The 13,026-nt window shown below is 36.3% G+C and overlaps 1 protein-coding gene across 2 annotated transcripts in view; it reads right to left on the reverse strand.

The window, feature by feature from the left end:
- The window catches only part of LOC134742447 (potassium voltage-gated channel subfamily H member 8), a 150,618-nt gene that overhangs the window by 41,327 nt on the left and 96,265 nt on the right, over window positions 1-13,026 (reverse strand). For both annotated transcript variants that reach the window (XM_063675609.1, XM_063675607.1), the window contains exon 2: window positions 7,588-7,700. In XM_063675609.1, the coding sequence (XP_063531679.1) occupies window positions 7,588-7,663 (76 nt within the window). In that variant the 5' untranslated portion in view covers window positions 7,664-7,700. The remainder of the gene's footprint in view (window positions 1-7,587; window positions 7,701-13,026) is intronic.

Consider the following 13,026-nt stretch of genomic DNA (forward strand, 5'->3'; position numbering starts at 1 on the left):
TTAGGTAGTTATCTAAATTTAATATTAAGGAAATACTGGTAGGTTAAATAATAAGCATTTAGTTTGCCCGAGTTGTTGATACGCAACATATAAATATATATTATATTATTATATTATATTTTTTTAAATTATTTTTGTTTTATGTGTGTTATTAAGTGGGACGCAACTTGTGTAGCGCCGTCCCACCTCCACGGTACTACACACAAAGCCGGCGCGGCAGCGGAGGCGGCCGAGGCCCTCAAAAAGCGCAAATACGGGAGTCTCGACACCAACTACAACTTTGTTGCATTTGGAGTCGAGACTCTTGGTCCATGGGGCCCCGCAGCACAGATTAATAAATAGTTACCCCGCAGCACAGGGCCTATACCGGCAATTGGCGAAACGGCTGGTGGATGGGACCGGAGATAAGAGAGCTGGCAGCTTCCTCGCCCAACGCTTGAGCATAGCGATCCAGCGCGGAAATGCTGCCAGCATCCTCGGCACCATGCCACGGGGGCCCATTTTAGATTTAGATTTTTAGTTTTATAGTAGTTTTAGTTTAGTTAATTGTAGTTTTTTTTTCTGTAAGGCTTTATTTATTGTTTCTATTCCAATTGTCAACAGTTTAGATTGTGCCTTTCACTTTAATGATAAATGCTACCTAATTAAATATGATTGATAAAAAAAAAGGGAAAATTTTAATTAAAATCATGAGTTTAGTGTATCGGGTAACAGAAATTGCCAGGTTCTTTTTCCATAGGTATTCCTGTAAGGTGGTAATACATACTTCGGTATATTTATATTTCTTAGTTTTTGTGACCTAGATCTATTTTTAAGGTTAGGTAAGTTAGCGATTTCATCACATACTAGCATCATTTTAAACTCATCATCATTTCAAACGAGACGTTGATATTCGTAGACGTATTTTTCAGTGTGGTATGACTTAAGATACAAAAGCGACCATACATTTATATACATGGAGCTGCAAAATTGTATTGACACATTATGAATGATTTCATTCATAAAGGAGCCATGCAACTTGGTGTTTTAATCAAAATTCGTCGTTCGTAAGAAAGAATATAAAAAGTGGAACTAACTTATACTGGTCTAATGGCGTAAATTTTATTTTCTATACCTAATAACAATTCATTTGATCAAATATGTTATAGTACATAATAAATATCTCGTTCCTTAGTGTCTGTTAAAAGGAGATGCTGAGCCGTATTTGCGCGCAAACCTCCTACAATGTTTAAACTAAAGTTCGCTTGATAGGAAAAAAAGGAAATGAGCTTCCATTTATATTCTGTCGCGTTAGATTTTGAATGCTTTCATTCTATCTTTTAGTCAGATTTTCACAGTATTACTGATTACTGGACATCAACTCAATTCTGTTCGCTTCAGCTATGGACGCTTGTATCCATTTATCAATGTCAGCTACTGTTATCCGATAACTGAAGTTACGGCAGAGAGCAATCGTTAGAATCGACGTTTGCCAAATATGTAGGGAACACCCTACGTACGATTAAGGATGACTCGCGCTAGACCGGGCCGTGCCCGGGCCGAGGCGTCCGACATGTCATTTTCTATGACGGCTATTCGGTGATCACATGGTGCTTTCCATAGAAAGCGAAGCGCCGGAAGCTCCGGCCCGGCCCCGGCCCGGTCTAGCGTGAGCCATCCTTTATGCACGTACTTACACAGCTCTAAAATTAAATTAAAGCGTCAAGTGCGAGTTGGACTCGCGCACGAAGGGTTCCGTACTATTACGCAAAAAATGGCAAAAAAAATCACGTTTGTTGTATGGGAGCCCCACTTAAATATTAATTTTATTCTGTTCTAAGTATTTGTTTTTATAGCGGCAACAGAAATACATCATCTGTGTACATTTAAACTGTCTAGCTATCACGGTTCATGAGATACAGCCTGGTGACAGACAGACAGACAGACGGACAGTGGTGTCTTAGTAATAGGGTCCCGTTTTGACCCTTTGTGTACGGAACCCTAAAAAAGAAATGCTCGTATAAAAAAGAAATACGTGTCGCTAGTTGAAGAATGTTATCTACAGATTTAAATTTGCATACGCAAATATGTATCTAGTCAGACCGAGATAAGTCTGCAATTTTTTTGATAGCACACGCAGTGCAAGTGTTATTTTAAACGTCAAACTTGTATAAAATTATGACGCATAAATAACACTTGCACTGAGTGTGCTGTCAAAATCGTTGCAGACTTACCTCGGTCTAACTCTACATAAAAAAAATACAATATTTAAATATAAGTTTTCTGATACCTAAACAAAACATCCTACATTGCAAATAGGTGAAGGAAGTAAATGATGACTAATAATTTATATCCTGCATTAGAACTAGAATAACACAAAACATGTTTAATGATTTAGGTATACTTAATAAAAATATATTAATTGATTGAGACTGTACCAAATTTTTTTTATTGCGCTTAAAATAAATAGTTGAACAAAGCTTAAATGCAATTGTATTAGCCACGTATTAGCTTATTTTTACGTAGGTATTTAGGGATTTAGTAAAAAGCATACATTAGACTTAAAGCAATAAAACAAAAAATAATTCCCCCCTCTGGAATTAATATAGCACATTCGTTTTAATTCGTAGCATCGTATTACATACTAAATTAATTATCTTCAACAAGCGCAAGAGGTATTCTCTCTCTCCGGTTGCATTGCATTCCGATGGCGACTGCAAAGGGGTTGCTTCCATACACTGACGGCCTGATTCAAATATTAACAAACGTCAAAAATTTGATTTCGATACGATATGGATCGGATCTGTCAGTGTCAATATGACGTTTTTGTTTGAAGAAATCAGGCTGTGTGTTACACAATTTTGATCCAGGAGGTTGATGGTGATATCGCCCGTGTCAACACTGCAGCTAAAACGCTACAACAGCAACGCTGCTGCGGTCACCACCCGAATGTAACCTTTATATAAAATATACCTACTAGGTAGTAGTAGTAGTAGTTGTGTGTTATTGGTTTAAGCAGTACAACCAGCACAGATTTAACACTGTTAGCATTGCCGGACAGCAAAGTGACCTCCTCCAATCCTACCACGACACAGCGCAGGGATCAATTTTGGGGCCGACGGAGTACTTAAGAGGCCGTAGTCGATTTTGGAGCAAAAATTTTAAATTTATAGATTTAGTCGTTGAAATTATACACGTTTTGTTACGTAATATCTAAATAACGAGTATTGGTTTCTATTAGCACGTTTTCTCATCTTGCCTTTTAATAATGAGGTCGCGAGCGTGCGTCACCGGTAATATATGAAGAGAAGGGGCAGTTTTTAAAAATTCATCAAAAAATTATAGTGGTAAATTATACAAATTGATGTATAAGAATAGTTTCAGCAAATGTTGTAGATTGTTCAAGTATCCAAAATACGTTGAAATTAAGTCGATTTTCAGAGAAATTGTAACTTGTTTTGAAGTAATTTCTGGAGAAAATTGAATTCGCTTAACTTTCATTTCCTCGAACTCTAAGTCATATAACAAAAATGTAATCTGATAAAGGTCAAGTACAGAATATGTGTAATACAAATTTACCATTTTTAGCAGTCCAAACTTTACTAAATTTACAAATAAGAGCGACAAAATCAGTGCCTTACGCGCATTTACCTAAACGTCCTTCAGAAAAAAAATCATTACTAATTAAGTGAGTGTGTTTAAAAAAAATTGATCTGATAAAAGGCAAGATAAGAAGACGTGCTAATAGAAACTAATACTTGTTATTTCAATTTGGTAACAAAAGGTGTACAATTTTATCGACGAAATCTATCAATTTTACATTTGTGCGACTAAAATCGACACCGGCCTCTTAATCTATTTTAATGCAGACAGCCGCAGAATGCCCATGCTAATCGCTCCTATTCAACGACTCGCGAAGGCCCGAAAGTCTCTCAGTGTTATCGGGCCAAAAATATACATCAAAATTCCTAATGACATTAAATTTACAGAAAGCGATTCAATATTAAAAAAAAAACTTAAATGTCTACTCCTTGACCAAGCATGTTACTCTATTGATGATTTTATGAAAGAGATTATTTAAAATATTATTGTATTGACAACTATTGCACAATGATTATTTAAGAAATTGAAAACTTTGACCAATGTATTTTATCAATCATATTTAATTGTATATAACTGTCGTATTTCAAATGTACCTGTGACCTGTAAAATATTTTTTACCAATAAATAAACTGAACTGAACTGAATGATATGATTAATATATTCCAAATAGCCTCGGTATACCAGTTCGCTGATGACACATGTTTATTAATTGCTAATACAGATATAAGAGTGGCGCAGTGTCAGATGCAGAGCGAGTTCAACATGCTATGTAAATGGGCTCACGATGATGGCCTGTCTATAAACCATAGCAAAACTAAAGTAAGTAATGCACATTTATTCTCCATATGTTAAAATTTGTGATACACCCAAAATCGTGGCCCATGAGCATGCTTGCATGCATACAGCGCAGTCCTACTGAAGCGGTAAATGTGAGTCGTTGGAAGTTGTCAACAACTATACTTATTTGGGATTAAAAATGTATACCTCGTTTAATTGGGGTCCGCACATCGATAATGTTTGCAACTGGCTAAGGGCTATCCTCAGTAATCTTTGTATAATTAAACATAAAATGCCATATAACATACTCCGATTATTGTATATTGCTCTGCTCATAATTAACTATGGCATATCCAGCTATGGGCGAACCTATAAAACTTATTTACTACGAATCCATAAACTACAGATTAGAATATTAAAAACTATAGTTCCGCTTAAAATAAAACAACAATATAGAAATAATTATGAAAACTTGTTTAATTACTGCAGGGTACTAAGTGTGTATGATAAGGCTAAACTGGCTGTAATCCTGGAATACAAACATCGTTTGGGAGAGCTGAATAGATATAGTAGACAAAATAACCTTCGCAGTTTACGCAATGAACCTAATTTCATGACTACTAAGAATAATAATGTATATGGTAATAGGATTTGGTCCTCATACGTGCTAAAAGCTCTAAACAGCTTTCCCAGAGATGTAATTCATAATATAAATAAGAAACCTAGTAATAAAAGGCTGTTGTTTAAAAAGCGCTGATAGACATAAATGTATAAAGACGCAGGGGTTGCATCCCAATATCTCTTAGCCCATATAATCTTAAAAATATAAGATTAGTGCTAAGAAAATTGTAATTTTTGTTCTTTGTGAAAAATAAACAGTATATTTTTTTTTTTAAAGATATGTGACGTCCCACGGGTAAAGGTACCTCATGGCGGTTGGCACTTACGCTATTATTAACGCCGCTCCAATTAATATCGGCTGGCGCTTACGTCGCATAGCGCCGCAATAATCTGCGACGCTATGCGACGTAAGCGCCAGCCGCCATAAGGTACCTTTTGCCGTGGAATGTCACATATCTTTACTATTTCATATCTTGTGAATCTCTAATTAATTTCCCGAATCGCGCCGACACGACGAAATTGTCTCTGTAGATCTAATAGTTTCCAAGATAAGCCTTTAAAAAAATTTTTTTTTTTATTTGAATTCCTTGCCTATGTGAGTGCAGTGAGTATTTGTCTCAGGCGATGCCGCTTGGCACGATTGTTCCTAAGGCCAAACAAAGTCCACGAGATCGTTCCTAAGAATCTCCGCTAGCACTTTCCCTTCATTTTTATTTACGTTTACGGAACGGAGATTGAAAGGAGTATAGGAGTATAACATGTGCATTGAATTGGCTTCGCGGCGATATACTCCCAGTTACGTAATTCGCAAAACATGTTTGTACCTATCTACTATGAGCTCGTCCAGAATTATAACATTATCTTCTTTTCCATGTTATCAACTTTTATTTTCCTGTTTTTTTTTTCGAATGTCCTTAATGAAATATCAGATCAAGGTGAAGACTACCTAATGTGTAAAGCGGTCTACCGACATATTTTCGATTAGATTAGATTTTGACAACCGTTTTGTCACCGTTCTGGCCTAGTGACCTTGCCTGTGAAGCCGATGGTCCTGGGTTCGAATCCCGGTAAGGGCATTTATTTGTGTGATTTATGTGTGTCCTGAGTCATGGGTGTTTTCTATGTATTGAAGTATTTATATATTATATATATCGTTGTCTGTAAAATCTTCGCTGGTCTCAGGTGTTGTTTAGGTGGTGAAATAAGAGTGGACTGTAGTTTTAAATGCTGGTTTACTTTCTAAACTACGAAGAAGTACAAAAAGTGGCAAAGTGAAATTGTCGTTAGGAATCGAGAGAATGAATGGTGAGTTTTTGAAAGCCCTAACTGTCAAAGTTTTGAATACAAAATTGCCATAGTTAAATATTGAACATATAGATTTGAATGATAATTGTATTTATACATATATATCAATGAATATTTTATTTAAAAAATATACAATTTGGATGACGTTAATTGTGAGATTATTTTATTACATGAAATTAGAATTATTTTTAATTGCAAACATTAAATTAAGCTAAAGAAAAAGGATCAAAAATGAATCCATTTTTGAACGTTTCTGAACATTGTCTGAGTACCCATAACACAAACCTCCTTGGGCTTACCGTGGGACTTCGTCAATCTGTGTAAGAATGTCCTATAATATTTATTTATTTGCTGATATGAGTGATGATTACTCGATCATAGACGAACGAGTAATCAAATCGTTTAAGACGTGAAAATCTTCCTTAAGGTTATCTATAAATTGCTTGTCAGATGGTGCTAACCGTATATATTATATAATTGGGCAATTTGGACCCTGGCATTTTAACAACTTAGCTTCTGACATCTAATTTGACAGCGGAATATTGTTGCAAAACCCTCATCTCTGTACACTGCAGTATATCTGACCACAAAGAAGTGTTATCATAGTCGACTTATACTGGTCTTCCTGTTCTGACGTGGACAGTTAGCCTTGTAAATAAGCCTAGCAGTTCGCAGCTATTGCTCACCGGGGCATTACGAGATTGTGCCGGCAACCGCTAGCTGTGGCTGAACTCGGGGCTTAGAAAATTGAAAATTCTAGTGCATTTACGAATTTTCTATTTCTGCAAACACAGACTGCCGCGTCAATCGTGGAGTCAACAGTTATATACGTGACGATTTATCGGGATTTTCAACTGACGAACGAAATATATGTAGGTATAGATATTACATATAATATAAGGTCACTTAGGGTTAAAGTAACATATTCGAAAGAAATAAAGACATTATTTGAATCGGGCTGTTTGTATATACTAATTGTCATTAAATTCATTAACCACTATAACCATTTATAGAGGCCTTAATCTTACAAGGTATCAGTTCCATTATATGGCTTTGAGATGTTGCTAAAATTAAGGTTTATTGCCCACGTGTTACGCGTGCTATAAGTGTCAGTATCCCTTTGCATGCCCAGTATCCCATCGTATCATATGCTGAACTTGAGCAAACATTTATAACTTAGGTACATGTAGCGATAGTATAAAGCAGGAACATCTTAAAGTTCGACCGCGGGGCGTATCCGGTCCGTGGTGGTCCTGCAAATTCGGCTCGCAAAAAGTGCCAAGTTCTTCAAAGGTAACTTACGTGTGCCATCGAAGCGCGTGGCGATAGTGTCGAGGAAGGTGTTTTGGGGCGCCAGCAGCCCCTTGCGCACCGGCATCCCCCCGCGCCGTGCGCTTGCGCACTCGGTCAACCACCTGCAACAAACAATTTTATTGTGAATATGCTTTTATAGAGGTTTCAGAAATTTTACCTAAGGGGTTTGTGTTTTTTTATCCATTAAAGATTTAGTTAATTCTGTGAATAATAACTTAGTATGAAATTATATTTTTTGTTGAGTGATAAAGCGATATTAAATATGAATGTTTTAAGTTATTTCATAAAAATGGCGACTTCGTGTTAGGTTGTTAGGTTGACCGTTTGTGAATTATTTGCTGAACAAGAGTTGCAGCTCGATTTTTATTTATTGCCGGCAACATATTTGTATGCTGCCCAAATGATTTAATGGCTATTTTTTTTTGCAAATCAGTTTTAAAAATGGCTGATAATTTAATTACTTCCCTTTTGTTTTATTTGCTGACACGATGAGGAACTGCGTTATGCCATACTGTTCAAATTTATTTTACATACCGCAATTTTCTTAGTTTCCGCAATACATGATTGGGTTGAGTAAATCGTTTTAATACTTAAAACACGTTGTTCCGTCGTAAAACGCTCCATTACAACTGCCGTATCTACACAAAATAATTTTCATGCAACAACTGTCATTTCAACTGTCACTATTTACCGCCAAAACAAAATGGCGGCAAAAAAAGTTGTATACCTCCACGTTGGCCACCCTGTATATTCCACCGTACCTATATTTTGTTGAACAGCGTTTTCTGATAATCTTCACTCGCTTCCTGCTACAATGCCAAAATTGTATTTATATTTTCAGAAGTTGTTTTACGCACAATGTCATCTTACCAAAAAAATACTTGTTTTAACACTGTCGCGAATATCGCGAATCGGCTAATAGCTGCCAACGTCATGGAGTAGATGGCGCTCGTAGTCACGTTTAAGTAAAATAACCGCTTCTAGGTTGTTGTGATTTTTGAGGGTAAGACAAGAGGGTATACGCGCGAACGACAGTAAGAAAAGGAGGTTGTGTGCGAAAAAAGCTACGGGAAGAGTGATATTTGCTTTAGGATCTATTCAAGAACTTTCTTATGGTGTTATTAGAATAATGAGGTGTCTCTTGTAGATTGTGACTAACATTCATTGTGATATCAGTATTCAGTGTCAACAGTGATCCGAGGGGATTGTTCATGGCTAATGTAAGTGAAGTTCAATCCTAATTATACGAAGGGTTTCGTCCCAAGATATTAGTAATTTAGAATTATAGAACACATTGTAGTTACGAGAAAGTGTAACCACTCATCATATGAACTTAAGGTAAACTTAGTGTGCGGAAAGGGGTCGCTATAAGGGTAGGTTGGAGGCGACTATGAAGCCCAAGTAACCAGATGGATAATCAGGTGTAACTCATGTTATACGTAGGTAACAAAGTAGGACACCAGCAATGAATTATCGTCATCTCACTAACGTCCAGGCCTCGTATAGGTATGTAGTATGTTTACATATCGTTTTTCCAGTATCAGTAAAGGCATCAGCTCATTCGATAGGTTAACAAACACTTTTACACTTGAGGTAGTCAGGAAGACTTTATATTCCAAGCACTGAAAGTTGTTTTTATATGAGAGGCATTTTTCTGTAAAAAAGGCAAATACACGATAATTAAAAACTCGTCGAACTACCTCAATCTGAAGTCAACTAGAAAAATGATAGCTATTGTGAAAGGATGATATAATAGGGTATAATTTGAAATATCAAGTTAAAAAAAAATAACAGGAAAATTTGGTAAATACTGTCCGAAGACGCTGTTCAAAAAAACATAGGTATGGTGAAATATATAATGCTGAAACTCACAAACAACTTAACGTTATGTGTGACGTTTTCAATCAAAAGGTACCACATTGTCGCTTGTCGATAAGGGTAATTTCAAATTGAAGCTATATGGAAATAGCGCCTTATTGACAACCGACAATAAGTACCCTTTTGGATGAAAATAGCACATATTATGAATGTATTTTTATTATGTAGTTTGATATCCACAAATCATTTAAAAAAGTACTGCTTGAAAATCCTCATTCATTTAAAAGATTTATCATATCATGCACGACCAGATTTTTTCGTGTCCATACTTTACTCCTCACTTCGACCTTCTAGCATAAAATTCCATTAAAAGTTCATATAATCCTTTTTCAATTTAAAGGATTTAGACGGATTCATTCTCTAATAGAATATTGCTAGCAGTATTGCAACATGTGTTAAAAGGTAGTTATCCAGTTAAGTCCTACGCTTCATAAGAATATTGTGTGCATATATTGTGTGTGTATATTATAACTGAGTTAATATCGTAGCTCGTATAAAATATCAATGTGCTATACTGGAAGTCGTAATACGGTTATGATGCGCCTGTCAATGCCGTATTAGGACGATAAAGGATCCATAATAAATCTCGACGGTGCTTAGGGGCCATTAATAAAATTTACTAACCAAGGTTCATAATATTTATTCCCGGCGTAATTAATATCTTATACTTGCATGTACCTATTACTGGTAGAGTTTCGGGATTAATAGACAAAACAATAAATCAATGAATTGTTCATATTTTATTAGGTAAGTGTTCGGATTAGAATTGGATGTTTAATTGTTATTGACAAAAGGTTATGCATAATTTTGTATTCTATTTCCGTTTGTTTTTCACATAAGTTTTCTTTGCACTTCCACACAACCTATAATGAATGTTGCTAAAGCGAGTGCAGCAGCGTGCATTTAGTTTAATCGTTGACTGTCGTCAACATTGTGCCTGGCCGTTAAAGTGAAAGCTTTTATTAAGTTAGGTCGTGTACGTACATATCGGGCTGCAGACAGCGCGGGCTAACGAGCTAATTAGTTTGTTCTGCGCCGCTGCAACGAGCGCCTAATCACAGCGTTTCTAACATCGAAGCTGCGCTGCGTAGCGCTTTTGCGTACTTATGTACCTATTATATATATGATTTTGTCCCTAAGTACCTAGACTGATATTCAGAATTAGGAATATTCTGTCATCTGACAGCAGCTTGATAATATTTTTAGATTCAGGCTTAACTATGTAAATAGAACCGTTTTTCCCCCGAAGGGTAAAAAACCGGCCAAGTGCGAGTCGGACTCGCCTACCGAGAGTTCCGTACTTTTTAGTATTTGTTGTTATAGCGGCAACAGAAATACATCATCTGTGAAAATTTCAACTGTCTAGCTATCTCGGTTGATGAGATACAGCCTGGTGACAGACAGACGGACAGCGGAATCTTAGTAATAGGGTCCCGTTTTTACCCTTTGGGTACGGAACCTTAAAAACGGATATTTAGGTTCCTGCCGAAGCTTGAACCACATTATGAGATAACACCCTTGTAACTCAGCCCTAATTAAGTGAATTTATCAGCTAGTAGCGCCATCTATCGCGCCACTCAAGAACTAATGTGGCCCGGTTGCTAGCGCTCGGCTGTTTTTTCCTCAGTACCATATGTATAAGCCGGCAAGGCCTTTAGGTGTGGTTCAAGCTTCGGCAGGAACCTAAATACATACATACATATAATTACGCCTATTTCCCGGAGGGGTAGGCAGAGACCACGGATTTCCACTTGCTACGATCCTGACATGCCTCTTTCGCTTCCTTCACTTTCATAACATTCCTCATACATACATACAAATATCCGTATTATACCCTTCGGGGGAAAACGGTTCTGTTTAGGTGTCCTTGCCTCCGCTTGAACCACATTATGAGACGTGTTTAAACCTCTGCCGGCGCTGGCCCGGGCGTACTGTGACTGATAATATTTATATTTATGCAAAAATCACATAATAAGAATATAGGCTTGAAAAATATTACGTATTAATATACTAAAGGATTATTTGCGTCTAACCTTAATAACTAGATTTTCCCCATTTGTAATTATCAATAGATCAATAACAATAGTTAGCATTAACTGGCAACATAAGTTATCCAGTGCAACTATAAAACTACTTAACTTTTTATATAAAACAAAACTATATACTGATTTAAACTAACACGATTTTCACTCATAATTTAAAACTAATACGGGACTTAATCGCGTACAAACTTTACGTTTATTTATGGCCTGACGTTTCGTTTCGTTTGTACGTGATTAAGTCCCGTATTAGTTTTAAATTAAAACAAAACTGTTTGACTATTAGTTTAGACTTTCCTTAAATGATTATTAAAGACTACGACTACTTGATTATATAAGTACTTTTAGGTTGTTAAAGCTTTTGTGTAACCACAATCTAAACTAAAGCTACGCGGGCTCCGATGCCTGTAAAGTGAAACTCATCAAGTGTTTTACATCAAATCCGTCCAGACTAACCTCCGATGCTGTCATTACAACACCCCATTGGGTGATAAAAAGGTTTTGTTGTATGATGTAATGATAATATTCTACAAAAAAAACTAGTCTACTGCTTAACACAAATATAGCCCTGCCGGCCCATCCAAGAACTGTTTTAAATTTATAACTAATTGGAAAAGCTTGGGTCCTCTCTGATTTAACGTATTACCCATCAATTTAATGTAAATTGGTCAGTTGTACCATAGGTCAGATGTAATGTAATATGTCTTTTAATGATGAGGAATAACAAAATGTTTATATACCCACTAGTATACGATATTGACATTATTTAGACATTAATAATTTTTGACTATATCAGCTTTATTTGTACATAGCCCATTACATAAGGGAAACATATTCCGTAAATGTGTTAAACATTCTATACAATCATGATGTGTTTATTTGCGGAAGCAATTTAATTTTATTTCGAATCGAGTACTTCTCTGCCTGAGAGTAGCGTTAGAAGTGAAGAAGAAAATACATCACTTCACGATTAAATGTATGCGTTACTAACTAGCAACAACTCTCAATTAGTAGTAGTTTTATTTTAACACATTCACTGCCAACATTTTCGTAGCGCTACGCTCGTAGCCGATCCCAACGTTTTCCCGCTTTGTAGAGGAAAGCGACTACGAATAGAGAACCCGTCGAGCGGGTTCCCTGTGTCAATGTGTTAACTGAGCCCATAATACATCCTTACCGATTGGTTTTAGGTAAGGGTTGTTTTAAAAACATCCATATTAATGGTAAACCATGAATAGCTATTAATTCTTATATGAAATGTTAGGCTCCTACCTATTTTAAGTGTTAATTATGCTCTTAAATTTACTACTCTCCGCAGATAATTGAAAACATGCCAATTAGGCTGGTGCCGGGTCAACTGAGCTTATATTATATGTTTGTTAGTCATGCAAGCAAATGTAACGAATGGACAGAATCACTAACACGTAGGTGACAAATGTATGGAGGCGATGATTGTGCATTTAAAGTGATGCTGACAACTCCAGCTGTTGTGGATTGCATCTCTTCATGA

This window comes from Cydia strobilella, chromosome 6, assembly GCF_947568885.1.
Source record: "Cydia strobilella chromosome 6, ilCydStro3.1, whole genome shotgun sequence".
In the NCBI taxonomy this organism is placed as follows: domain Eukaryota; kingdom Metazoa; phylum Arthropoda; class Insecta; order Lepidoptera; family Tortricidae; genus Cydia; species Cydia strobilella.